The sequence below is a fragment of the Aythya fuligula genome, chromosome 20 (genome assembly GCF_009819795.1).
Source record: "Aythya fuligula isolate bAytFul2 chromosome 20, bAytFul2.pri, whole genome shotgun sequence".
Lineage (NCBI taxonomy): Eukaryota > Metazoa > Chordata > Aves > Anseriformes > Anatidae > Aythya > Aythya fuligula.
In genome coordinates this window covers 4,991,970-5,019,820 of record NC_045578.1, presented here as the reverse complement: position 1 = coordinate 5,019,820, position 27,851 = coordinate 4,991,970, and the positions used below count along the sequence as shown (strand labels likewise).

The window sequence follows — 27,851 nt, the reverse complement described above, 5'->3', positions numbered from 1 at the left end:
TTTTACACTCATTCTGTACCACACTCACCATATCACACTATTTTATGCACACACCATATCACACTATTTTATACACACACATCACACACTGTTTTACATACCCCATATCACACACTATTTTACACACTCGTTCTGTACCACATACACACTGTATCGCACTGTTTTACGTACATACACCATATCACACTATTTTATACACCCCATGTCACACGCTATTTTACGCACTCACCCTGTACCACACACACATCATATCACACACAATTTTACACACCAACCATAGCAGACATGCACATTGTATCACAGTTTAAAAAACTCACACACATCACACTCATACTGTACCACACTCACACATCACAATTTTACACATGCACACCCCCATATCAGACTATTTTACACACTCACCCTGTACCACACTCATACCACAGCCTATTTTACACATGCACACCATACCACCCCCATCACACCCTATTTTACACACTCACCCTGTACCACATACACACCATACCCCCCCCACACTATTTCACACGCTCACACCACACTCACACCGCACACTAGTTCATACCCCCCCATAGCACACGCTATTTTACACTCGCCCTGTACCTCACCCCCCATATCACACACAGTATTTTATATACACCCCCATAGCACACACTATTTTACATCACCCCATACCACACACTACTTTACACCCCCCTATATCACACACACTATTTTACACCCCCACACATCACACAATTTTACACTCCCCCCCGTATCACGCACTATTTAAAACACCCCCATAACACACACTATTTTACATCCCCCTATATCACACACACTATTTTACACCCTCACATCATACACTATTTCACACACCCCCATAGCACACACACTATTTTACACCCCCCATCACACACACTATTTAAAACACCCCCCACATCACACACACTATTTTACACTCCCACATCACACGCTATTTTACACTCCCACATCACACACACGACTTAAAACACCCCCCATAGCATACACTATTTTACACCCCTATAGCACACACTATTTAAAACACCCCCCATAGCACACACACTATTTTACACCCCCCACATCACACAATTTTACAACCCCCCCATATCCCACACACTATTTCACCCCCCCCACATCACAGTTTTACACACTTGCCCCCTCCCAACACTATCTTACACACCCATCACACTCACACCATGTCACACACACCTCCCACCAACCCCTCCCACCAACCCCTTATCCCCCTCCATCACCCCCTCCCATTATCATCACCCCCCCATTATCACCCCCCATTATCATCCCCCACCCCTTGGCCCCTCCCCTCCCCGCTGGCCCCGCCCCCTCCTCCTCCCGCCCCGCCCCCGCACTACATCTCCCAGCGGGCCCCGCGCCGCGCACGCGCAGTGCCAGCGCCGCCGGCCGGGAAGCGGCAGCGCCGGGAGCCGCCGGGAGCCACGGTGAGGTGCGGGGGGGGGACGGCGGGTACGGGACAGGCCCCGGGACTGGCAGGGCCTCAGAGGGCTCGGGGCCGGCGGCAGGAGGCGGGCGGGGGGCTGAGGGTCTGCCCGGCCGGCAGGCGGCTCCCCTGGGCCCCGGGGCCGGGTTTGGGGTGGCGGGGACCGGGCCCGGGCCGCCTGAGGCCCCCTGAGGCCTTGGTGGGTCGGGGCGGGCAGCGCCTCAGAGCCGCCCTGGCGCCGTTTCCCTTTTAAAAAACGCACGTTTTCTTCAAAAAACACCCTTTAATTCGCATTTCTGCCTCCCCCGCCGCTTGCCCGCTTGGTTTGGGGGCAGAGGGGCCGAGAGGGAGCCCCACTGAGGGGCAGCAGCCCCGGCTCTCGGTGCCCCGGGGGGGTGCGGGGGTCCCAGGGGTTCTGGGTGCCCCCCAGGAGGGTGCTGGGTGCCCCCATGGGTGCCCCCCGGGTGGTTCCTCGCTCTGGGAGGTTTCTTGGAGGTTGTTTGGAAGGGACAGAGCCCAGGTTTCACTTTTCCCGTGCTGGGCACTCCCTCCTGGCTTGCTGCCGGCTGCTGTGTTGGTGCTGGGGGGGGTGTGGGGTGCTGCCCGGTTTCCTTTTGGGGTTACGGTGCTATAGGATCGCAGGGGTCCGGGCTCGTTCAGCCCCGCTGCCTCCCTGGGTGTTGTGTTCTCGTCCCCGTGGGTTCCCTGCAGTCCCGTCCTTCACCTGGTGTTCGTGGCCCCTAACAAATCCCCTCTGGGCGCCCCCTTTTTCTGAACAGCCTGCTGAGGAGTCAGTTTGACCCATCTGGTGACTTTTCAGATGCGTTTTGCAACCGCAGCCCAGCTCGAGGGCTTCCTTCCAACTGTGGCACGAGCTCACCCATCGCTCCGGTCCCTAACAGCGCTGGCAATTCCCCTTCAGAAACTTAAAGTGGGGCTTGGGGTTTTCAGAAATCACTTCAGGCTTGTGAATTTTAACATCCCGCATTTAAAGTAAAGTAAATTCCCGTTTGAGGACGGGGCATTGAGAATTACATTTGTCTCCAGGATTCTTTAATCCCTCTCGCCCCCACCTGCGCCTCCCAGTGTTTGTGCTGGAACTTTGGGTCAAACCGAGCAGACCCCAGTTACAAATCACCCCCTAAGCAGAGGGTAGTCGGTGTGGGTATTTAAGTCTTCAACTGTTGGATTTTGGTCGTGTTTGGGGCTTAAATACAAATCCTGTGGGATTTATAATTGGAGCTGGGGGTGCTCAATGAGTGAACGTTGCCCTGAGTGGTTGGGGGGACCTCTGGCTGCTCAGGGGACTGAGCCAGGAAGGAGCTGGGGCAGCAGGCGAGCAGGGTCAGGGGGCTGCAGTGGCTCCTGCAGGCGTCCCAAACGCAGCCCGAGGCCTCTTCTCGCTGGTGTTTGCCCCAGCTCCAGGACCTGTGTGGCTCCTGCAACTCTCTCCGCGAAGGAGGTGGCGTTCGGTGCCTGTCCTCTCCTCTCCTCTCCGTTTCCTGCTGCCGTGCCTCAGGAAGGAAGGGAAACGAGCTGCTGGCTCCCTAAAAAAGCCTCCTCCCCCTGCGGCTGTAGGCTCTGCAGACGAACATTTGGCAACAATTTTGGGGGAAGACAGTGTTGTTAAACCTCTCCGCTTGCGCACAGGGAGCTGTTGGGCAGCCCCGAGCCCCGCGGTGACGCACGCTGCTCCAGGTGGAGCGTGGACGTGCTGGCCTGGAAGCCGCACGGGCGGAGGCAGGTGTCAGCTTTGACACCTCCCGGTTAAATTCGGCGCTCTGAGCAGCCAGATCCCCCCTCCCCGTGCACTGTGGGGTGGGGAGAAGGCGTCACGGCCAAAAAAAGGATGCGCGGGGACCTGGGCAGTGACCCTGAGCCATCCGTCCCCGACCCCGCTGGAGCTGGGGGTGTGGTGCAGGAGCCTCAGAGCAGCTCCGACGCCTCGGCAGCGAATTCCTGGAGAAAGCATCGCTTTCCCCTCCGAAACGCAGACGTGTGGGCGCGCCTGTTCCGTGCTCTCTTTATTCCCTTTCCTTTTTTAAGCCAGCGAGCCCCGTCAGCGTGACGGCCGGGACGCTCTGCGGGGCGTGGGATCTTCCCCCAGCCGGCAGGGACGGCGTTCAGATGGCATCCTCCTCTGGGAGCCACCCCCTGCCCAGCCACCTCTCCCCGTGATGGGAAGGGAGCTCAGAGCTCCCCGGGGGCGCTCAGGACCGGAGGAGCAGGCAGCAGCACGAGATCTTGGGGGGGAGAGCAACCTGTGTGTCCCCGTGGCGGTGGGTGACACCCCGCGATGGCTTTGGGGCTGCTTTTTTAGGTCCCCTAGGGGCTAAGAGTGGCGATGGTCTTTGGTGTCTGCATCCTGTGCCTGCCCTGGGAGTTAGGGCTGGTCGTTAGGGTTTAGTCGCTGTCCTTTGTGTCTTTATCGGGGTGTCTTAAGGCTCCTGCCCCTCTCTGCTCTTCCCCAAATCATCCCTTAAGGGATTGAGCAGTGGCTTGGAGCAGATTGGCTTTAGGCAGGTCTGTGGCGGCTCTGGGGTCGGAAGCAGAGTCTTTCCAGAGAGCTCTTGCTCCAGATTAGCAGAAGAAGTCATTAGCATTGGCGTGGTGTGGGTGCTGGTGCCTCGTTTGCCCTCGACCAGAGGGTTTTGGGGCTGATCCACTCCCCTGTGCTCATCTGTGAAAGGCTGAGCTCGCTTCCCTATAAACAACTTGTGCGGCTTGGGTTCGGGGCGGGCTGGATTTGGGGCATCATTCTCATCTCCCCGTGCTCTTTCTCGCCGCAGATCCCCCAGAAGAAGATGGTGTGAGGCCGGCTGCGTGCCCAGCCCCGAGACAGGAGCATGGCAGCGGCTCAGGGAGCAGGCAGCAGCGTGGCCGGGCCGTCCGGAGCCCCCTCCTCCTCCTCCTCCGTCCCGGGGCAGGGCAGCAGCCCGGCGGTGGCGGTGTGGGAATGGCAGGACGAATTCGGGCGCTGGAGGCCATACCGAGGCAACGTCTGCAGCTACATCGAGCAGGTTTTGCAGGCCGCTCAGCAGAAGGGCCGGCGGTCGGGGTCCAGCCTGGTCAGCAGCATCCCGCTGGGCCACGCCGACGCCGTTTTGGCCCCCTACGTCATCGACATCCCCAGCCTGACGCAGTTCCGACAGGACACAGGTAAGGGAGCTCCCCTCCTGTGCTGTGGGGCCGTGCCGAGCTGGCTTCCCAAAAAGGCTCTGCCCCGAGACCCCCGCACGCCACCGCAGAAAATTCCCTCCCCCCCTGCTGCTGCCCCAGGCTCTCTCGCTTCCTCCCGGGGAGGCAGGGGCGGGCTGGTTTTCATCGCAGGGCTGAGGCCTGATTTTCACTTTCGTCTCGGCTCTGCTGAGGTGGCTGAGGACACGCCGCGATGACTCCCGGCCTCTTTTTGCTCCAGCTGTGCTGTGAGCAGCTGGAGCTGAGGAAGCAGGGGCAGAATGCGTGCTCTCACCCCCTAAAAATCCAGGGAGATCCTCCGTTACGCACCCCAAACCAGTAGAAAATCCTCTTTGCGTTGCTTTTCCCCCTTTGCCAGCTCCTCTCCCACCACCCCAGGACTCAGCCAGGTTTTTACCGCACTGCCCAAACCTCCCAGAGAGCTTCAGAGGTTGGCAGTGCCAGCTGAGGGAGGCAGTGAGCAGCGCCCCGAACCAGCTGCAGGGCCGGACAGATCCTGCAGGAAAGGGAAGTGGTTGGAGTGGTGAGCGCTCATCGCAGCTGCATCCGTGTTTTTGTTGGAGCTTCAGAGCTCACCCGTCACCCCGAGGTTGGTTTTTCCTAGGGCAGTGCCGGGGAGGAGCCCTCGTGGGGAGGGTGCTGCCAGCTCGGGCTCGGCGTGGCCTGGAAGCCCCGCTAGGGCCGGGGCTCTTCAAGGGCTGAAGTTTCCTCTGGGTTCTTCAGCCTGAGTGCTGAAAACGCTGCCACATCCCCTCCTCACGGCCCGGTTCTAAGCAAAGCCTCCTCCTCCTCTCTCTGCAGGGCCCTGCCTTAAGCACGACCCTTTCGGAGCGGGCGGCCAGCTGAGCTTTGTCATGCTCTGGAGCAAAGCGGCTCTGCGGGAAACATCCCCGTGGAAAATCTTGAAACGGAGCAAAAAAAAATCATAATAAAAACAGGCCGTTGTGCTCTGCTCATCAGCTATTAGACAGACAAACGGGCTCTTCACAGGAAGCCAGGGAGAATAACAGGAAGGCAGTGTTCACGGGGCCGTGTCCCACCGACAGCTGTGCAGGGGGGGCGTGGGGACAGGATTAGCTGCAGGCTTCAGCTGCTGCTCCGGGCAGCTCAGCTGGAAGCTGGGAGCGATGTGAGGCAGCAGCAGGAGCTGTCCCCTCGCCACAGCTGTCTGCCCGCCCGGGAGAGGAATGCCAGCTTCCCTGCCAGCCCCGGGGGAAGGAAGGGGGATGTTTTTTGAGAAGCTCCTGCCTTCGCTTTCATTGTGGGCTCCTCTCCCCGCTGCTGTTTGGAGATCTTAAAAGTTTCGGGTGCCCTGCGAGCTCCTGGCGTCCTCCCTGCGCTGCTTTTAGCCTCTGACCGGCCAGCAGGGCTGGGGACTGCCTGGCATGAGTCCTGCTGGGCCTTCTGACACCTCGTTTCACCCCTGGGGGTCTCCAGCTCGTGCTGTTGCCGTAGAGCAGCCTCGCAGAGCAGCGTGTCTGCTTTCATTCCTTGCCCTTTGTGTGCGAGCAGCTGCTCTCCACAGCTTCCTGGCTGTTCCTCCCGGCAGGCAGGAGCCTGGAGAAGCCGGCCCTGTCCTTCCTCTCTCTGACATCCTCCTCCTGCCCTTGTGGGGCTTCACCCACTCCCCAGACCCTCGCAGGGCAGCAGGAGGTGGGCGTGCAGCCCGGGCGTTTCTGCAGAGCTCTGGCAGTGCCGTGTCTCTATAGTTACTCCGTCGTCAAGGCCGTGGGAGGTTTTCTTTTACCAGATCTGTGCCTCAGCCTGATTTTTTTTTTAACACCAGCGAAGCATCTGTGATTGCTGCGCCGTTGTGCTTGGGTGTGTCGGGGTGTAGATCCTCTCCCCTTCCTTCATGCCCTCCCCGCAGCGTCTGAACCCGCTGCCAGCCCGCGCTCAGACCTGGATGAGGGACAGAGGGGACAGAGGGCTCGGGGGCGCTGCTTTCCCTGTGCTCATCCCATGCTGGGGTGAGGAAGCCCATTTGTGCCTCCCGTTAGCCCGTGTAGGAACGAGGCAGGGAAAGAATTCAATTCAATAATAATTCAATTCAATAATAATTCAATTCAATAATAATTCAATAATTCAATCGCCGAGTTCTCCGCTCACTCTGATTTTTTTTCCCCTCTCCCCCCAGGGACGATGCGTGCGGTCCGCAGGCACCTCTTCCCCGGCAGCTCAGCGGCCGGGCAGGGCATCGTCTGGGAGTGGCAGAACGACGAAGGCGGCTGGTCCCCCTACGAGATGAGCGTCTGCGAGGTGCTGGAGCAAGCCCGCGCCACCAACCACCAGCGGGTGGACCTCGCGCCCTTCGGCTACAACTACGACGTCGACCTGGTGGCCCAGGTGCAGACCAACAAGACCACGAGGTTCCGCCGGGGCGTGCAGCGCCGCCTGGACTCCCCGTACCCCGCCACGGCCGCCTCGGCCCCCGGCCACGCGGGGTTGGGCTGCTCGTGCCAGCAGTGCTGGCTCAACGGGGGGACTGGCCCCATCACCACGCGGTACCGCCACTCGGTGACAAACTTCCCCAACTCCTCCTCTTCCTCCTCCTCCTCTTCCTCCGCCGCCACCGCGCAGCAGCTCTCCGGCAGGACGACGGCCGCGGGTTCTTCCAGCTTCGTGCCCTACAACAAAGCCGCGCTGTCCGCGGCGAGGGCGACGCCGAGACTCAGCGCGCAGAGCACCTGGGCTCTGCCTCAAGCTGGGGGCCCCAGCACGGGACTGGCTGCACCCAACGGAGTCAGGTACAGCCCCCGTTCATCTGTGTGCCTGTCCGAGAGCCCCGCTGTGCTCAGGTCCTCGTTTAGGAACCTCTCTGCCCCAGGGGATCTCACAAGGGTGCTCTCCCTAAAAGGGAGATCTTCCTGCCCTTGTGTCCAGTAGATGAGGAAGCTTCCCCTCTGTTTTCTCTCTCCTCCTGCTCGAAATTGTTCCCTGTCAGCCATGGAAGTCCCCCGAGCTGCTGGGGGAAGCGGGCAGGTGGAGATACTGCAGGCTGGAGGAGACCGAGGTGGTTGGTAGGGCTGCTGTTCGTCTGACAGCAATTTTGAGGGCAGACTGAAGGAAAAGGGGATTTGCAAACACTTCTATTGAATTCAAAATGCACGGCAAATGTGGGGAGGAAAACGGCCCCGCTCAAAGCTCTTCCCCACCAAAGGAGGCCCCGCAGGACTCGCTGCGTGTGGCCGGGACCTCCCACGTTCTGACACAGTTAGGCAGTCCACGTTAGACATTTCTGATGAGAACAAAGGGGACAGGAGTGCTCTTACTGGGGGGCAGCAGCTCCAGCCGGGGCTGTCAGCATCTCCCTCGCAGAGTGGCCCTTCCCTCTGCCTTGTAGGGTTGGCCTCTGAGCCCCAAACCAAGCAGGATATTCACAAATAACCTTTCAGTCCCAACTCCTTCTGCACATGAGGCTTTTTCTAGCTTTTGGGGTCTGACTTATTCCCGAGAGCTGGTGATGAGGCGTGCCCTGAGCATCTCCTGGCTACAATCTCATCAAACTGAGGCCGCAGTGAGGGCTCTGCCTGTAAACCCCGTCGGGGTGGAGAGCAGCGCACACAATTTGCTAGGGATAAGCCAGGCGCTGCAGCACTGAGCGTCTGAGAAAGCAGAGGCAAACTTGTCAGGGTTGATTTACCTGTCCCAGCCCGGGGAGATGCACAGATAGGAGACCAGAAGGGCGGTGGAGGCTCGTTGTGCTAATTGCAGGCAGCACAAGTTTATTTTGAACCTCGTTTGTATCCGAAGCGAGACTTGGAGCCTCGCTCCCTTGATGAGTCTCCTTGGGGATCTCCAGAAGCCAGGACAGGACCTGTGCAGGCAGCTCAGGTGGCCGTGCTTGGCCAGGGGCTTGGACCAGACGACCTGCAGAGCTCCCAGCCGTCCCGTGCCTCTCTGTGCCAGCCCCAGAGCACTCAGAGCACCCGTGTGGCTCACCGGGTGCCTCTCGGGGTGGGGAGAGCTGCCCAAAAGAAGCAAAACGCTGCTGGGGCTGCCCTGCAGGGCTCCTGCTGGAGCTGATAAGGTGCTGGGTGCTGAGCGGGGATGTGGAGCCCTGCAGCGATACCTTCCCACGGGCTCTGTCCCTTCCCCTGCCAGACAAACGCACCCAGGGGGATGATCTCTGTCTTCCAGTCCGTGAAGGGGACCCGGCGCCAGCTGGAGCTGGCTCTCCCCCTTGCTTTCCATGCCGGGAGCTGGAAATACTGCAGGGCTGCTGTGCTCTTGGCTGGCGTTACGTTCCCAGGCTCGTGGAGCCCTGTTCCAGCAGCAAATACCCTCATTTCTGCGAATTAGGGGAAACCTGAGCAGCGCGCCCTCACAATGTGCTTCATTTAATTCTGAAACCCGGAACATTCCAGAGTTACCGCGTCCACCGGGGTCCCTGCCTTGCCCCCTCGGGCTGCTTGCTTCCTCCTCGCTGCGTGGGGAGCTTTGTGGCTGTGGAGGCGAGGTGCTAATTACCCTGCGCTAATTACCCCAGGAAGGGTTTGTGTGCCCAGTGCGCAGCTTTGCTGGGGTTCATCCTGCCTGGGATGCGCAGGTCCTGGGGTCGGTGCTCGGGCACGGAGCTGGCAGTGTGAGCCCTGTGTGGGGACAAAACCTTGTCCCATGGCCTCAGGGTGCACGGGCTGGCCCTGGAAATGGCTTTTTGGCTGCCAGCACCTCCATTTCACTGGAAAAGGCAGCAAAGTGGCAGCTAGCTCCTGTCCAGCCCCGGGGATTTGAGAGGAGACGGCTGAATTGCGGGCTGGAAGGGCACCTGCACAGCAGCCTGGTGGCACTCAGAAGCTCCTTGGCCCTTGCCACAGCTCACACCAAAAGGAGCAGCAGTGCCAGAGCAAGGCCTGGGCTGCGGGGAAGGGAGCAGTGGGGTTGGCTGGGGATTCTCTGCTGTCTAATAAAGGTTGTGCTGAGTGTGCCCCGCAGCACCCCTGGCAGGCTGCTCATCAGCACAGCCCCTGCCTCGCTGCAGCCGAGCTGTTCCTGGCGGCTCAAACGCTGCTGGAAACTGAAAGCCAGGCGGTTACACACACCTGGGTATACACACCTGGGTAAATACACCCAGGTCAGGAGGAAACGCGGCTGAAAGAGGCAGCACAGAAGAAAACCTCTCTTCTGCAGGGCTGAGAAAGAGGAGGAGCTCCTGCTGGGAAGCTGCCTGCCTCCCTGGGTGGCCGCGAGGTTATTCCTAAAGTGCAGGGGGCATAGCCCCAGGGTGGGCAGCACCAGGAAGCATTTTCCCCTTGGTGGAGCTGGGGCACCAAAAGCTGCGGCTTCCGTTCCCCCAGCTCTCAGGAGGGTCAAAACCCAGAGGGGAGCGTGGCCTGGAGCGAGCCGAGGCCTGAACAGACGTTTGTAGGTTAGCAGCAGAGCCAGGAAGGTGCAGTAACCGTGGGCAGGTTGTTTTGCCTCTTGGTGCCTGGGTTTCCTCCCGTGTGTTGCGGGCAGATAACGAGCCCGGCCTCCTCTGCAGGCTGCGCTCGGAGCCACAGACGGAGCGTGTGGTGGTGGGGGCTGTGCCTCAGGGTGCTGCCCAGCTCCACCTGTGGGCTCCTGGCACAGAAGGGCACTGCCGAGGGGTGTCCTGCTGGGTACGAGGGCAGGAAAGCTGCAGGAAGCGGTTTTTGGGGGAATAAAATCAGTGCCCCAGGCAGGAGAATCCCTGCTATAGCTCCCTGGGCTCGCGTGGCCGTGGGTGCGCGTCCAGCTCCTGCCCACAGATAAGGCAGGGGGCTTGGGCTGGGGAAATTTTATTGCATTGAAGAATTGGGAGGGGAGCTGTGCTGTATTAGGGTGCTCTTCAGCGGGGCCCAGTGCCACCACCCCACATCTCCCACGTGCTCAGCACGCTGTCGGGTCAGGAGATGCGCCCCAGGGACCAAACCCCAGGCAGGGTGTTTCCTCCTCCTCCTCTGTACCCTTCAGCTCCTCTTGCCCAGCAGCAGACCAGCAGACCGAGGGGGTCTGTGCCCCCCCGCAGCCCTGGGCAGGCCCATTGTGACTTGTCCCCACCCCTTTGTCACTCCTCGTCCTGGTGCCGGGAGCGAGCCCCATGGATCGACGCAGCCGCGTGCGGCGCAAGAAAAGAAGGTCCTTGGGGGGGGGGGGGGAGAGGCTTGGTTTAGGTCCTGATGTCTTCTTCAAAACGAAGGGAGGGGAAAAGCTCTGGTGTGGCCACTGTTAGCATCACGGGAGGTTTTCCTTGGAAGGGGTTAGAGCCCTGGGCACACACGTGTGTGATTCTGAGGCAGGGCGGGACCTTAGGGACGCGTTGGCTGCTTGTTCGGGGGGTACAAAGACAGGAAAATGCAGCTTTTGGGGGGGAGAGAAGGCAGAACGGGCTCTGTTGGGAAGCTGATAGGGACTTCTCCATCCCTGCCCCGTGAGGAAATCCCACATGGGGCTGTTCAGCTCGGATCTGGCCACCAAAGTGCCACCTCTCCGGTCCTGCGCCTCGCTGCCTCACCGCTGCTGCAGCAGCCGAAGGTCTGGGGAAGCAAGAAGCTGCCAGGCTTTGCCTCTGGGCTCCTGCCAGCCACCTCCCTTCGCCAGGAATTTCTCACCGGATCCCTGAGGACGCCGTCCTGCTTTGTGCCCCTTTCTCCACAGCCTCAGCCCTCACAGCCTGTGAAATCCCTACCACCGGTTAGGGATTTCAAATCCCAAATCGGAGGAACCTCTCCCAAAAAGCTGTGGGGTGCCGGAGCGCCTCGGGTCTGAGCTGAAGGGCTACTTGCAGGCAGCTCGTGCTGCAGGCGAGGCTGCTCAGGTGCAAGGCACCACACGTGTGAGACTGTGTGGCAATACCCTTTGTTACCTTTCCCCTTCCTCCTCCAAAAAACCCTTTTTCAAGCCTGGAGGAGCATTTCTGCCCCTTTTGTGGCGTGGCAATGCTGCTTCCTCCCGTGTGCCGTGGCTTGGAACCCTCCTGGGCAGCGTGGGTTTCCCTCGATCTCACCAGGGATTTCTGCAGGTGCAGGAGGATTGGTGGCTAGTCGGCTGGATATGAGCCAGCAGTGTGCTCAGGTGGCCAAGAAGGCCAACGGCATCCTGGCTTGTATCAGAAGCAATGTGGCCAGCAGGGCTAGGGAGGTGATCGTCCCCCTGTACTCGGCTCTGGTGAGGCCGCACCTCGAGTACTGTGTTCAGTTTTGGGCCCCTCGCTACAAGAAGGACATCGAGGTGCTTGAGCGGGTCCAGAGAAGGGCGACGAAGCTGGTGAGGGGCCTGGAGAACAAGTCCTACGAGGAGCGGCTGAGGGAGCTGGGCTTGTTGATGTAGATCATCTACATCTGAGATGTAGAGCTGAGGGATATGGGTCAGTGGGGACTGTTGGTGTTAGGGCAGAGGTTGGACTCGATGACCTTGAGGAACTCGATGACCTTGAGGTCTCTTCCAACCCAGAAATTCTGTGATTCTGTGAAATAACAAGGATCTGGGTCCCACGTCATACATTGCTGCGCCCCGCGTGCCAGCCCTTCTGTGCGCCCCTGGGAGGATCCCACGGAGGGTTCAGCCCTGTCCGTGCTCTGCCGGGTTTTTATTTCCATGGGGAAGGGGAAATGAAGGCACCCCGGTGGCTGCTGCACCTGGGGGGTGACAGCAAAGCACAGACTTTTTGGTGTCTGGGCTGGGGGTGCCCAAACCCTGGGGGGTTTCTGCTGGAAAACGGAGGGGAGAAAAAAATCCGTGAGAAAAAGCGATGAACGAGCTGAATCGGGGAAGAAAAAGGTGGCAAAGAGGGGACACGGTGCCTGCTTCCAGCCCCCCGAAATCGAGGGGAGGATTTGCCAGCGGGGCTGGAGCCAAGCTGCGGCGAAAGCAGCCCGTTGCGTCACGTGAAAACGTTGCAAAATTAGGGGCAAACGAGGGGAAACCACAGCCTTTGAGAGAGGGAAGGGAAACCTCTGCAGCCTGCAGGACCTCTTAAAGGTCTGGAGGCCCCAGTCCCGTGCAGCCGGGCTGTCGGAGCAGCACCAAGCCCTGGGGGCTGCCTTCAGGAGCTCGGTGCCTGTGCAGGGACCTGCTCCGAGCAGCAGCAGGTAGGGGGGGGTGGGGATGCGGCGCTGCCGAATTTCGGGAGGCCAAGGAGAGGGACCTACCCCGTCCTTGGGGCTGGTTTGGGTATGGGGGCAGCTCACGGAGAGGGTTCTGAGACAGCGGGTGGCGTATGGGGCTTGGCAACCTGTTGTCCTACAAAGCTGTGGGGTGGTGCAGCTGTGACACCTCACACAGCACCAGGGGCTGAGCTTTGGGGGTGTTTTTTCTTCTGGCTGTGAGAGCGAGTCACCGGGAAGCTTTAAGGTTCTCTGCTGCCTTCTGGCAGCTCCTGGCTACGTGCCTGCTCATAGCACAAGTTGGTTGTGCTTAGGACAAAACTGGAGAAGACCAAACCTAGAGAGCTCTGGCTGGGGTGGGCTCCCTAAATACAGCAGCTGGACCAGTGGGTGAAGGACGTGTGGGTGGGGGTCCCAGGTGAGTCCCATCTGGGCAATTAGAGCCCGTTGATATACCCAGGGCCTTGGGGGATGCTGAATTGGCCTTGGAGTGTCTGGGTTGTGCTGGTTGATGTCTCTGTGTCTCTGCTCTCTCCCCAGTGCCCTGAACCTGCCGGTCAAGATGTCCAAACCCAGCAAAGTGAACCAGGCTTTGGCAGGTAACGCTTCTGTTCTGCTTTCTCTTCAGGGTTACACAAGCAAGTCTTCTACTTTTCCATAGTGCTTCTATTTTTTTTTTTTTTTTTTTAGTTTGCAGTATCTCTGAAATACTTTTAGCAGTGGAAAAGTTTTAAGCCAAAAGGTAGAAAAGGCAAAGTGGAGAGGGGATGGGAGGGTCAGACCTTAGTAATTGCTTTTCTTACTGGTGCCAATCCTGGGGCTTTGTGCTCCCATCCCAGCTGAGGTGAGGTCTTGATGCTGCTCAGCCCCTGAGGCTGTAGCTCAGCACCCTCCTAGTGCAGGAGCAGGAGAGGGGCAGTTGGAGCTTGGGGGTGAGTCTCTGAAGCACTTCTCTGCCCCTGTGCTTTATAGGTAGCCCATCAGGAGCTGTTTTTTGGGGGTCTATTTGGAGGTTTGGTACTTGTTTTCATAGTACAGGGGAGCACGTGGGCCAGGCTGTGTGCTGGCTGCTGTTTGTGTTTCCTGTTTTTTTTTTTTTTTCCCTCTGAGGAGGAAAATTGCAGTGCAGGATGGTGCAGGGGGTTGTTTGGGGTGATTTATTACAGAGGCTCAGGTGGTCAGCAAGCTGGGGTAGGTGAGTGGAAGAGCCCTGGCACGTGGTATTTTCTGGGGGCTGCTGTGCCTGTTTCAGACACAACAGAGCATCTACTAACACCCTGAGTGTCTCCTAACCCTCTCTCTGCTCTGTCCACGCGTGGTCTGTTCAGGTCAGTAGCTCCCTGGGTGCTGAGCTCAGCTCCTGAGCACACAGAAGCAGTTGGGCTCACTCTGACAAGTGGCCACTGCCTCTTTCTAGCCAAAGTGGTGGTGGCTGGTGCCCTGCTAGGTGCCAGGCTCTGCCCTGCCTCCAAACACCCCCCTGGGGCTGCAGTTTCTGGTCATCCAGTGCTAAAACCACAGAAGATCCCCAAACTTTGGGGACTTTGCAGGTCCCCAAAAAGCAGGCAGCACGCAGTCCCTCTCCCTGCTGGCAGATCCGCATATGTGGCAACGAGGTGAGGCACTGAGCTCACACCTTGCCTAGATGGATGACCTGGGCAGGGCTCACCTTGCTCATGAAAGCTCCGTTTCATCCCCTGGCTATTAGCACGGGCTGTGTAATTAGTTCCTTAATCACAGCAAGGTAAATACAGTGAAGAACCAGGGAGCCCTGCTGAATCCAGGCTGCGCTAATCCTGTTAATTGTGACCTCCTTTTGGATGTGCGAGTCTTCCTGGGATCTTGGGAGAGGTGAACATGCACAGCCCTTCTGTAGTGCCACCTTTAGACCTACAAGGCTGCAGAAGAGCCCCATAAAATCACCCACCTGGCACCATTTAAGCCAGAATGGAAAGGTGAAGCTGTAATCGGCTCTGCTCTTGTTGGAGGCTGGGGATGCAAAGGATAAAAACTGTTCATCCTTGGACCTGCAGCTCCCCGGGAGGTGTGCTGAGTTGCTGAGGGCTCAGAGCATCACCTGCCCCCAGGGACAGCATGTCCTTGGGGTCTGAGCCTGTAGGACACGGCTCTGATCAGCCCTGGGTTGCTCCCTGCCGGGTGTAGCACATGTCGGAGCTGCAAGGGAGGAGAGAAACCTGCATTTGTCTGGCTTTAAAATGAAGTAGAAGCAGAGGGAAGGTCTGGATGAGTTAATTAGCGAGTGAAAGGAAAATAAATGTCTGGGAGTGATTATGGTAAAAAGCAAGCAGTGAGGTTGTGGTAACAAGGCCAAATTTTACCGGGGTTTTAGCTGGCTGGGTCTTCAGGCACATCTCCTCCCCCTCTGATCTCTGCTTCTAGGACCTCTTCTGGCAAGCGCTGGTTGGTTCAGATTTCAGATCTGGGGGATGGTGTTGGAAATGCTTATTTTGGGGTTATTCTGTGATGGGCTGGGCCCCTTCTCCCCCAGTCCCACTGCACAGCTGTGCTCAGCACCAGTGGGGGGGGTGGGCAGGCTCTGTGTGATGGGTGCCTGGGGGTTTGGGTGAGCAATTCATGACTCTGCAACCCCACATCTTCCAGCAGCACGGCTCCAGAACCCAGAAATTGTGAAGCTGGCTTAAACTTACATATAGAATCGGGTTTTGTCCTGGCTTTGTTACCTTTTTGCTTTGAGGTGCATGTGGAAACTTGTCTCCCCCGCCCCCCAAACTGTGCTAATACACAATTTGCCAGAGGAGACCTGTGGCAGTGAGCTTTGTGTCAAATTAAGCTGAGTGTTCCTTATTAACGTGGGTCCTAGAGGTGTTTGGGGATATACTCACCATGAAAACTGCTGGGTATAATTGTGCAAACTCTCAGTGCTTCCCTCCCCGAGACATCAGGCTACCTGAGGGCAAGCTCTGCCCTTCCTGCCACCTGCCTAAACCTCGAGCTGGAACAAAGCAGACGTGAGTCTGAGGTCTGTAAGCCCAGCTCAGCAGCCAGAAGGGTGACCGGAGGGGCACACAGGGCTGGGTGTGAGTAGGAGCCTGGTGGGGGCTCTCAGCATTAGGTAAGGGTGCTTTCCCCATGCTCGGCTGTGGTCCAGGATGTTACAGAAGTGCCTGACTTCACGGGAGGCTAAGGAAAGCTGGCGGATGTTGTCATAGCTGCAGCAGAAATAATTCCGCCCCAAGGAGCGCTGCTGACACTGCACTTGCAGCCGAATGAACGCTTTGAGGAAGAGAAGAGGCAGTCGTTGTATTTCCTGAGCTCCGGGGGTGGCCAGCGAGCAGCAGGAGCTCTTGCAGGAACACACAGACTTGCTCTGGGCAGGCTTATTTTGCTGCAGCACGGCCCTTGTGCCTTCAGGTGGGCTTCATCCAGGGCCCAACTTGCTCCTGACACAGCTCCACTGATGTCTGTGACTGAATTAAAGCCGTCCCCAGGTCAGAGGTGGAGATCCAGCCCGCAGGGGTGGTGTCTGGCGCTGCGTGGAGGTGCTGTCCCCTGGAAGGCTTGGATGCGGGGAGATCCCTCACTGCTGACTCCTGTCAAGCCTCGTGGGAGGCTTGCTGCATGCTGAGGCTTCCTGTCCTGTATTGGCACCGAAGGAATCGCTGCTGGGCTGTGAGATGAGCCAGGGGAGCGCTGTAGCACGGGAGCAGCCCCGTGCTGAATGCTCTCTTGCTGTAGAGCTGCAGAAGGAGATGATTCATGGCGTGTCCCTGAAGGCAGCAGGAGGTAAAAGCAGAAAATAACCAGTTGTGTGCTGGTTCCAGGGGGATACTTGGCTGGGGGTAGCGCTCCTGGCCCCACACCTGACCTGCCTGTATGCGTGCATGGCCTTGTGGATGCCCTCAACTCCTGAAGCGAGAGAGGCCTCCCGAAATAAACGTTTATTTCCTTTGCAGTGACTCATGGTGCTGACAGGCAACTCGAGACGAGTTGCTCAGGGGATGGGCAGGGCTGTGTTGGCAGGTAGCTGGGCTCGGGGGCTCTGTGCCTCGCCTCCTTCACCCTTCCTAATGTTTGAAGGAGGCGTCTTGTCCCCTGTGCAGTCTGAGGCCAGTCCTCCAGCCCCTCCTGTGTCTGTTTTTATGGACTCTGCGTGTTAGACCAGCAAGCTGGCATTGATCTCCTCAGCAGAGAGCTCCAGTTCTGCATTTTCCTACCCAGCAGCTGTGTGGGGGTGGCCATAACCCCCCCCAGCCCCTGGGTTTGCCCTGCAGCCTCACCTCACCCCCTGCTCCTGCCCCAGGCCGGGCACGGTGCTTTATGGCCACAGTGGGGTGAGGCTCCCACAGACCAAAGTCCCTGCCTGGCGTGCAGGGGTGGCAGCTTGGTGCAGTCTGTGGGCTGCAGGCGCTCAGTTTTGCTCCTATTTTTATGGGATCAGTGAGCCCCAGGCTTCCTGGAAGTGATAAAGGACAGCTGGCTTAGTGGGGCCGAGAGCAGGCAGCAGCCTGGGCTGGGGACTGAGACCTGCAGGAGGTGGTTTTGATGGTGAAACCTCTGGACCTGGTGTTCGTGCTGGTCCCCCGATGCTTGTGCTGTCTCGTACTGCCTTTTGGGGGTTTCCTCAGCCGGACCTGCTGAGAGCAGTGTGCTGCTGCTGGGGTGCTGGCTACCCGCTCAGTTCCCTGCTTCCCTGGGGAAGTCCATGGATGTGCTGTGAGCTCGTGCTCCTGATCTTCTGGTGCCAGCCTTGCCAGGAGCTCATGGAGGGAGGGATTTTTCTCCTTGGTGCTGAATCACAGACCCTATAACCGTCAGGTGGGGCTGGGATTGCTCAAAGACCTGCTTCCCCTGCTGCTTGTGCATCGCTAACTCTCCTGCTGGTTGTTTTCCTGCCCTGCTTTCCTTCCCCCATAATTTCTGGCACCACGACGTGTGTCTGGTGCCCATTGCCATGGTGTCAGTCGGACCAGGAGCCGTCGGTGCTGTGAAGGTTTGGCTTCTTGCTGTCTGCAGCCTCCCTCCGAGCAGGAGGCGCGTGCTTGGGCGACGTGTCACGGAGCCACGCCGTCTGCTGGCCAGACCAGCTCTGCCAACGGGCCTTGGGCAACCCTGGGCAAACTGCTGCATCTCTGCTCCTTACCCCGTCTTGCGAAATCCTTTCTGTCTCTCTGGAAGTCTTCGGGCCTCGTAGGAGAGCTGTGCTAGAAGCACCTGACTCTGCTATCGAGAAGGGATCTGGGCACTTTGTGGGGTTTGTGCTCGGGGCTCACGTGAAGCCGCTGCAGGGGGTGGCTGTGCTTGGGGCACTCGCACCAGTTCTGCATGGGGGGGTTTCTAGTTACAGGGTGTGGGCTCCTAACACCCTTTTCTGCCTGAAATACGCAACCAGTTAACGCTCCCACAGAGCTGGCTGCTTCCTCTCCTAACTCCGTTTTTAGCCATGTGTGGGCAAGGCTCCTCGTTTTGTCCTGAATAAATGCATTTGCTTTTCTAGCTTCCTTTCCCAACCCAGTAGAACATGGGCTCGAGAAGCCTTGGTAACTTGGTTTTGGCCATGAGCTACTGCGTGGGCATCTGGGGATGCTGGCAAGAACCTCCTTAGTGTTAGGAGGTGGTTTTGCACAGGCTGCTCTGAGGTAAGCTGGGCTTTCAGCTCCTGTCAGTCTGCATCTCTGAATTATTTTTTAGCTGCAGCAGGAGGAGGTCTCTTCCTAGAGGAGCTGAAGTGGGTGCTCCGTGGAACATGTATTTAGGAGCAGCATGCCACCCCACAAGCATTACAGGCCAGTTATAGGGTCTATTTCTCGGGCTAACATCGTGCCAGATCAGCATCACCAGCCTGGTGGCTCTTCGTGTGCCGGTTCTACCTCCAAGGAATGTCTGTCCTTCTTAATGACTCATTAGCTTTAACAAACCACATCCAGTGAACACAGCGCTGCTCGGTGCTGGCTGGGAGGGAGAGAAGCCTCGGGCTCAAACTGTAGCTGGGGTCCAGCAGAAAACGGAGCCCAGTTGGATGGGGCTCCTTCAGGGCCCAAGGTGGGCAGCTCCAGTCTGCCTGGCCCAGCTGCAGGCTTTGCAGGCCCTAAAGCTGCTCTCTGGGGATTAGTTTGGGGTGATGCCTTTGAAACACTCTGCTTTTCGGGGGAGCAGCCGAGCGGGAGCTGTAGGGCTTACAGGTAACCGCAGATCCCTGGGGCAGCGCTGCCCACGGGGCTCGGTGAGCTGGAGGACTCTGCACCACGACAGACATGAAACACCTGAGGAGCCCTAAAGCCAAGGCAGAGAGGAATCCCAAACCCCAGCTCAGTGGGTGCCTGCATTTCCCTGTTTCAATCTGCTGCCCGAGCTCCTTTTGCTGAATTCCTCTGGATCCTGTCTCTGCGGTGACTCCGACCCCCTCACCTCTCGGGTGTTTGATCTCTGAATCAAGGGCTTGGGTTTTGTTTTGTTTTTATCTTTTTTTTTAATTTGAAAGATTGAAGTTTTTTTTAATGTGTCTCCCCGTTGTTTCCTTCCTGCATGTTGATCTCGTACCCGCTGTAGGCATGACGGCTATTCTGATGTCAGCCGCTGGACTCCCCGTGCACCTCACCTGTGTGCCGCAAGCTGCCAGCTCCCATAAAGCCACTAAAAAACACAGCTCAGTTAAGGAGGGGAGGAAAGTGTCCAAGAAAGGTAGTTCCTGCTCAAACTCTGATATTTGCTTCCATCTCCTTCTCTTTATCTCTCTGCACTTGTTCTGCCTCCCTCCTTTCCTCTCGGCTCTCGCCCCGACCCTCTCGGCTCTTCCGACTGACTGGGGGTGTTCGTCCCACGGAGGGAAGAAGCAAGGCGTTTCTCTGGCCTGCATGGTCTCTGCCAGGCTGTAAAATAAGATGATAAAGTAGACCTTGTCCTGCGGAAGCTCTGCCTGTTTCCATCAGTCGCTGGAGCAGCCTGGCTGTTCCCTGTGCATGTCAGATCTCTCTGATCTCCCCGGGGTCCCTCTCAGCTCTCCATGTACCAGGACTTTCCCTGACTCACTGCTGGGACGAGCCTGGGAGCCGAGCAACCCTCAAGGACAGCATTTATCCATCTGCTGTCTCCAGAAGGGCTGTTGTGAGGCAGAAGGTCTGGCTCGTCACTGCTGAGTCACGAGGTGAGCAGAGGAGGTGAACAGAGGAGGATCTCCCAGGTGAGCAGCCCCTGAGTCACGCAGGGCACTCGGGGCCACCTTGGGGTGTGTTTGTCATCCCCACCTGCCTCGGGCAGGAGGGAGCAGGCCACCCCAGCTCCCTGCCAGGCACAGCCACCTGCAGGGCAGGACCTTTGTCCCTGCTCCTGGGCAGGAGGAGCCTTGTGGAGGAGAGGAGGCACCTGGATGTCTTGGTTCCTTGGTGTTCCTACCTTGCTCCTTGTGTCAGCCTCCTCCCTGCACTGACTCCAAGGTGCAAAGTCCTCTAAAGGAGGTAGGAAGGGGGAGAGGAGAGCTGGGAATTAAAGAACCAAGAATTCAATGTGCAGGGAGGAGTCTTGTGGAAATGCATCGGGGACAGAGCTGGGGGGAGGAGATGGAAGCAGCAGGAAGGAGGGAGAGCAAGTGTGGAGTAGGATGTGTGAGGAGGGAGGAGAAAGGGTGGTGGGAGAAGCAGCAGCAGCAGGAGGAGGAGCGAGGAGAAAGGAGGTGGAGGAGAAGAACTGAGTGGAGGTGGAGGCAGAGGGGCTGCACGGGGGCTGTGCCTCGGGGGCTGGCTGCTGGGGTACCAAAAAAACCCTCTGGTGTCGGTGTGACAGGGTGAGGGCTGTGCAGGTGGACAGCCACATGGGAAAGGGACTGCTGGAGGTCAGTGCCACAAAGCTGGCAGCATTTATGGCGAGGTGAGGCCACAAACACACGGTCCTGGTGTCCCAAAGCCCCCTGCCAGCAGAGGGGGTGTCACAGATGTGCCAGCCCAGCAGCACATCTTCCTGCATGAGGTGCAGGCTCTTTGGTGCTTGGCACAGCACCAGGGGCTCTTGCACGGTGCCTGCAGCTTGGCCAGAGGTCAGGCTCGCTCAGAGGCTGCTGAGCTCTGTGTTTGTGCAGCCCAGCACCAGCCCCGGCCGTGGGGCTCACCGAGCAGGAGCTGTGCTGGGTGTCAGCGCCCTGCTGCGGCTCAGCAATGCCACCTGCTGGGGCCGGGAAACCTCAGGGATGAGGAGCAGAAACCCAGGGAGCGGAGAACATGGGCAGGAAGGGGCAGTGTGGGTGCTGGGAGCACCGTGTGGCTCCTGCCAGCCGGCAGGATTTGGCCCCCATCCTGCTCAGGGTGTGCAGCAGAGGAGGGGGCATTGCCTGCTCTGCCACTTCCAGCACTGTGAGGAGAGGGAGCTTTCCTGGTTTAGTTCTTAAATTGTCTTTTAGGAAGCAGGGCTGCCCTTGGGGGCTGGGATGCTGCTCCTGCAGGGTGCTGAGTGCGAGATGCCTGCATGAGGAAGGTCTCGGTGCCATGTGGGAGCAAGCTCCATCTGTGCCCTCCTGGCTAAGGAGCGCTGTGCTGCAGCACCACTGGTGAGCCCGACTTGTGGTCAGCCTGCTCTGACCTTTCACACACCCTGGAGCTGTAACAGGCAGAGTTGGGGCCCATTGTGTGGCCTGAATTTCTGCATCACCTCTCTGCCAGACTTCCACATCGCTAGGAGCTCACCCCAAACTTCCCAGCAGTGAACCTGTGCACCGGTCTGCCCGCATGTGGGTTGGGGTGGTGTTGATAGAATGGCAGCCAGCCTCCTGAATGCCTGGGTTATGCTCAACAAAGGCACTAATTGGGGCTCGTTAATGATGTTGCTGCTCTGGCAGTGATGTCTGGTGTGGGTGAGCGCTGTGGGTGTAGGAAACTCCCTGTCAGTGCCTGCACGTGGCTCCCTGCGTGTCCTTGTCCTGCAGCCACCGATGGCACATCCAGTGCTGGGCCTCCTGGGGGAGGCAGGCTGCAATAACACAGCTGCTCATTTGGCTCTCCTGAACTGCTGAAAGGGGAGAAATCTTCCTTTTTTTAACACCAAATCTCCTTTGAGGTTGAGGCCGGTAGGTGGAGCCCTTGCTGGGACAGAGGGTAGATGTGGTGAGGGCTGGGTGCTGGTCCCTGGTGCCAGCTAGGAACAACCTGCCTGCCCTGCAGGGGGAATCAACCCCGTGCTGCACCCACACGGCTCCTGGGGTACAGCAGGAGATGCTCCTGCTGCTGAGCAAGGACCCAAAACACATCTGCTAAACGCTGCCTGTAGAAAGCCCTTGGTTCAGCGAGCAGCTTATTATCTACACCCTGCAAACTGGAGCCTGGACAGGCTTTGGTCCCAGGGGATGGTGAGAACAAAGGGCTGGAGGCGTTCCTGCAGCACACGGGGCCTGCTGGGGGAGTGATGCTGGCTCAGAAGCCTGCTGCTCGTGCCGTGGCTGCATCCCGGCTCCCTGTGCAGGTGGGGGGTGTCTGGCTGGGCACGCTGCTCCTTGGGGTACGGCTGCATGGGCTGTAAAACTGCTGGAAACCTGGTATCAGCATCGAGCTGCTTCTGTAGGGCCAGCACTCGAGTGGTTGCAGCTGGGGACGGGTTTTCCTGGAGCTCCTGGTGTTCCCAGGTCTGCCTTGTTAATATTTGTGTTGGATCAAAGTGCACCAGCGTTATCCCAACCAAGGGATGGGATCGGGGTGCTTTCTGCCCCCTCATCAGGGGTGTGACACCACAAACCCGTCAGGCACAGGTCTGAGGGCTGTAGGGCTGCCCCAGTTCTGTGCCCATCCCTGTTGGTGAGGGGTTGATGCCGTGTGCTTTGCCCCAACCCCCTGCTGCACCCCCCAGACTCTGCCCAGCTCTGTGCCATGATTCTTGTCACCTTTTTCTTGATTTGGTGTGGATGAACGCGGCCTGTTTGTTTCTCTGAGCTGCTCTGGAGGAAGGGAATTCAACAGGGAGAGCAGGCGGGCTGGAGGAGGGTCTGGTGGGCAGCAGGAAATCCTCGGGAATGAGGACACGGTGGCTGTGAGAGGTGCTTGGGGAGGTGGAAGGAGCTGTGGGTAGCAGCAAGCCCTGTTCTCACGGCCTCCTCCACAACCAGCAGGGCAGAAGCTGAAGGCTCTGCCTGCCCTGTGATGGTGAAGGCTTCTTGTGTGTAGAAACCAGAGCCTGGCTCCGACCTCCACCCGTGATGTTTGTTACCTGGGGCAGGGACATCGTGGAGAGCTCGGCTGGGAGGCTGCAGGCACGGCCTGAGCTCAGGCTGACCGCATCCCTGTGCGGCTTTTTCCTGCTGCCTCCTCTTCATCCACTGCAACTGAGCAAGGTTCCAGCAGGGAGGATTTGGGGACTCATTTGTCACCTTTAAAAGTGGTGAGGCGAGCAGACAGGGCTCTCCAGGAGGTGCTCGTGAGGAGACCTTGGAGCAGTTCCTGGCGCTGCTGCTCTCCTGGCCCGAGCGCTGGAAAACAAGGGCTTGTCCGGGCTCCTGTTTGTCTCCTGCTCTTGTGGCAGTTCTTGGAAATCCTTTTTCGGGGATCTTGGCACGTCCTTGAGGTGGAAAGGCCTTGTTTCCAAGTTCCCGTGACTGCCTTACTGGTGGCTGTATCCTGTTCCCAGCCTCCTGGCTGAGGGTCTCCAGGACGGTGAGCTCACGGCCCCTGAGCCATCACGCAGCTCCTGCCTGGCGCCAGCTCTCGGGGAGCATCCTTTGACGTTGTGGGTTTGTTTTCTTGTGCTGCGTGCTTGGCCGTGCCTCTGTCCTGCTCACGCTGCCGGAAACCGAGCGTTTCAGGACTGCCAGGAATCCCCTTCTGCAAACAGCACCTCTTAACGATGGCGTGCTCATTGAGGAGAGTCCAAGGCCATGTTTATCAGGCTCCCTTAGCTAAATGACTTTCCACCCGTGTTAGCTTTCTGCCTCTCTCCTCTGCTGGTCTGCAGTGAGAAGGTGCCTTCCCTGCTCGCATCTCACCCACCTCTGCAGCTGGGTGAGCACAGGGCTTCTTTGATCCTCCCTGGTGCAGGGTCTGGGCCATCCAGGTGTGCCTGCAAGAAGCTCCTCTGTCCTCTCCTTCTGCTTCACCACCTTGGCACCGTGAGGGGTGGGTGTCTGGGAAGCAGCACCCACCCCTTCCTGCTGCTGGCAGAGGTTGCTTTAATTTTTTGGGAGGCAGAACAGCTCAGGAAGGTGGTGCTGGCTCCAGGAGGGCTGTCTGGCCACACACAGCTCCTTCACCTGCAGAGGCAGCGTTTGTGATCCCTCTGTCTTCTTTGGGGGGAAAAAACAAGCTGCCGGGGTGAGCTGTGGGTGCACAGGCACGTGCACAGGACTGCTGCCCAGCTGTTGCATGTGGGAATGCTGTGCCAGATAAATGCTGTGCCAAATAAATGCTGTGCCAGATGCACTGATGCTGCCTGCCTGTGAGCGTGGCAGCTGTGAGTCCATCTCCGTGCTAAAGCGCAGGCACTGGGAGCTGTGTTTGAGAGCAGAGATCCCTGGGGAAATGCAGGAGCACAGCATCCTCGCGACCCCAGGGAACTGGGCACTGCTGCTCAGGGCTTCCAAACCTCTGTCAGCATCCACCTTGCTCCCCGAGCTGCCCAGGTGGCACCACCACCACCCTGCTGCTTCTCCCTGCTGTCCCCAGCAGGTCTGGAGCAGAGCAGGCGGCGCCAGGAGCCCCCATGGCGAGTGACGGGTCTTCTTGCCTCCTGCCAGGTGGAGCCGTGGCCTCGCTCGTGCACGTGCTGCCCTTTGCAGGCTGGTGGAAGAGCCTGGCTGCTGCCGTGATGGGCCTGGGGCCGGGTAAGGAGCTGCAGCCGGGTGCTGTGCGAGGTGCTCGGGCTGCAGCGAAGCTCCTGTGGGGAGCTGAGGGGACGGCTGAGCTCTCGGCCCTACCCAGCCCAGGATCTCGTGGTGTTTGTTTAATCCTGTAACGAGGGATGGGGCATCTGCACGGCCTGCTCTGAGAAGCAGAACGCTGCCCTGGGAGCTGGGCTGTGCTTGGGGGGCAGGATTGGTAGGGAAATGTGAAAATGTCTGCACTTTACTGCAGGGCACCTGTTATAGAGCTGATGTGTTCTGTATCCCCTGTGACTTGTGCTGTGTCTTGCTGGATTTGAGGATGTGAAAGCTCAGGAGGAAAGAGAACAGCCCCTGTCTTGTGTGAGGGGTGCAAGGCTCGTTCTGCTGGACCCAAAATAAGGTTCAATGCTTAGAGTATGGTCAGGCTTTTCCTTATGTGCCAGGTTGTTCCTGATGTGCCAGCTGCAGGGTTTGGCTGTGTCTCACCTGTGGTGTAGGAAGGTCCTGTGTCAGCTGGGTGCGCTGGGAATCTCTCCATTAACATCACACAGCATCGTGCTCCTTCCCACTGAGATGTCTCTGAGCTTGATTGTAGCTGCACGAAGCCCTGCTGGGACCTGGCTGGCATCGACTGGGGACACCACAGCAGCTCCAGCTGCCCCCAGGCGTGCAGCACGGGGCACAAACATCCTCGACTCCCAGGCTTTTCCTGCCCTCCTGCAGGGATCCTGGGGGCGAGCAGGGGCTCATCCTGCTGGGCTCTCCCATCTGAGTGCTTGCACTGCTGGCAGGCCTTTGTGAGACTCACGTGGATCAGCTGCAGCCTTTTTTCTCCCCTCTAACCCGTGCTTTTCTCCTTGGCATCCTGGCCAGTTACTTGCTTTTTCCCCCTTCTTGTGGCTCGCCCTGCCCGTGCCTCCTGGTGTCTGACTTCTGCTGCCTTCTCTCTCCCCTCTGTGCAGCGACGCTGACAGAGCCAGAAGCGGTGGTGAGGAAGTACCTGGAGGAGCTGAAGGGCACTCCTGCTGATGAGGTGAGAGGGGAGGAGGAGGGGAAGATGGTAACAGGAGGCCTGGCTTGCCCAGAGGCCTCTTCCCTGGGGTGTGCTGTGAAAACTGAGGTGGTGCCTGAGGATTGCCCTGGCCGCCCCCGGTGCTGGGTGCTGCTGCTTGTGGTGGCACCACCAGCACTTGGTGGAGAGGCCTCGGGGGTTCCTGAAGCCTGCAGGTGGGAACTGGTGGCTGGTCCCCATCAGGGGCTGTGACAAAGGATGCACCGTGTGGGTGACAGGTAGCCCTGACCGTGCCTCCCTGCTCCTCTGGGAGCTGGATGTGGGGTGGAGCAGGGACTTTGGTCTCCTCTCCCTGCTCATAAAAACCGCAGACTGAGCCCTGTGCTGGAGCTGCTCTGTAGAGGAGCAGGACAAAACCATCCCCAGTTCCTGCTTGCCCCTGGCAGGCTCCCCTCCTGTGCTGTCAGGCAGGCAGCGGTGGGGTGGCACTGCCCAGATGAGACCCGTCTGTGCCCTTAAACCTTAAAGAGAAGGGTTGAAGGGGAAGGCACCTCTTCCTGAAGCATCCTTAGCTGCTTCCTTGGTGGGTCAGTCACTGCCAGCCCGTGCTCACACCACCTGGTGGCTGTCCCCTTGCTGTCCCGGGCTGCAGGACTGCATCATCTGCATGGAGAAGCTGGCCTCCCCCTCGGGCTACGGCGACGCGTGCGAGTGCAGCGCGATCAAGCCGGAGACGGTCGGGCGCCTGACGAGCTGCCAGCACTCCTTCCACATGCTCTGCGTGCTGGCCATGTACTCCAACGGCAACAAGGTACTGAGCTGGCCCAGCACCACCAGCTCTGCGTGCCCCGCGTCCTGGTGATGCGGCTGAGGAGCTCTGATGCCTGCTTTTTTTTTCCTCCCCCCCCTGCAGGACGGCAGCCTGCAGTGCCCCTCCTGTAAGACCATCTACGGGGAGAAAACGGGGACCCAGCCCAAAGGGAGGATGGAGGTCTCCACTTTCCCCCAGTCCCTCCCTGGCCACAAGGACTGCGGGACCATCCAGATCGTGTACCACATCAGCAGAGGCATTCAGGTGAGTGCAGCGTGCTCCTGGGAGCGGCTCCTGCCACTGCAGCACCTGTGGGCAGCCCAGCACTGAGCAGCCTGCCGAAGGTGCCAGTGTTTCTTCTGAAAGCATCATCAGGCTGCGTGGTTTGGGGTTGTGCCCATCAGATATTGGTACATCCCATAGGAATTTACGCTCAGTAGCGCCTTCTTCCTCTTACACGGAAGAGCTGGGCTGAGATGAGCCTGTCAAATCCTGCTTATCCTAAATCCTGCTGCCGAGGGGTCATTTATGAAGATGAAAGTGTTCCAAATGTGTCTTATCTATTGCAGGGCCCCGAGCACCCCAACCCTGGGATGCCTTACACAGCAAGAGGCTTTCCTCGCTACTGCTACCTACCAGACAACGAGAAAGGCAGGAAGGTGAGGCATCGTGCTGGCAGCGTGGCTCTTCTCAGGTTGTCTTCTGGGCCCTGTGCTGGTGGATTTGCACGGTGTTTGCTCTAGGAGCTGTTCACATGATGCAAACCCTCCTGTTCTTGGAGGCTGCCCCATCTGTAGCCCCTCTATGATGATCTTTGCAGTCAAAGTTGTGCAGAAGCAAAGACTTGCCCTATTTCAGCCCTTTATGAACCAAAAGCCCCTGTGAGTTGGGGAAAAAACCCTCCCAGCCTGTCTTGGGCTCTGCCCTCACAGGGCTTTGCACTTGCAGCTGCTGAGCTCTGCCTGCCTGCTCCTCCCAGCCCTGCTTCCTGCGGGTGGCCCCGTTTGCCTCAGCTTGTGCCAGTGTTTTGCAAAGCGCAGGGAATCATTCTTCCCATCAGGGACAGGGATTTAGGCTGTTAAGCTTCTGGCAAGCAGCTTTCGTGGCTTTAGCTGCTGAAGGACAGTCTTGATTTGTTTTTTCCTTTTTTTTTTTTTTTTTCCTTCCCAATCCAGGTCCTGGAGCTCCTGAAGGTGGCCTGGAAGCGGCGCCTGATCTTCACAGTGGGCACCTCCAGCACCACCGGCGAGAGCAACACAGTGGTGTGGAATGAGATCCACCACAAAACCGAGATGGACACGAACCTGAGCGGCCACGGCTACCCTGACCCCAACTACCTGGACAATGTGCTGGCAGAGCTGGCCGCCCAGGGCGTCACCGAGGACTGCCTGAGGAAATGAGCCGGGGTCGGGGGGCGGCTGTGCCGTGCACATCTCCGGGCCCCCAGCCTGGGAAGCCCACCCAGTGCACTTATTCCTGTTGCCTTAAGTTCCTACGTCTGACTGCCTGTCACACTAAGCAATAACACTGTAACGCAGGAC

General features: G+C 58.6%; 1 protein-coding gene across 1 annotated transcript; it reads left to right on the top strand.

Moving 5' to 3' along the window:
• The first annotated feature begins 1,418 nt into the window (after nucleotides 1-1,418).
• Nucleotides 1,419-27,842, top strand: DTX2 (deltex E3 ubiquitin ligase 2). Its single transcript, XM_032200893.1, has 10 exons — nucleotides 1,419-1,457; nucleotides 4,246-4,615; nucleotides 6,792-7,401; nucleotides 13,261-13,319; nucleotides 19,249-19,380; nucleotides 25,450-25,520; nucleotides 26,152-26,310; nucleotides 26,413-26,574; nucleotides 26,880-26,969; nucleotides 27,486-27,842. The coding sequence occupies exons 2-10, from the start codon at nucleotides 4,303-4,305 to the stop codon at nucleotides 27,708-27,710; spliced, it is 1,821 nt and encodes a 606-aa protein (XP_032056784.1). The 5' UTR covers nucleotides 1,419-1,457; nucleotides 4,246-4,302; the 3' UTR covers nucleotides 27,711-27,842.
• Nucleotides 27,843-27,851: the final 9 nt, after the last annotated feature.

What these genes read in the sequence shown, in the direction of transcription:
- DTX2 (XM_032200893.1), top strand. Translation starts at nt 4,303, where the DNA reads ATGGCAGCGGCTCAGGGAGCAGGCAGCAGCGTGGCCGGGCCGTCCGGA. An exon ending in GCAGTTCCGACAGGACACAG is followed by an intron (nt 4,616 to 6,791) that starts GTAAGGGAGCTC and finishes CTCTCCCCCCAG; the next exon opens with GGACGATGCGTGCGGTCCGC. An exon ending in AGGGCACTCCTGCTGATGAG is followed by an intron (nt 25,521 to 26,151) that starts GTGAGAGGGGAG and finishes CCCGGGCTGCAG; the next exon opens with GACTGCATCATCTGCATGGA.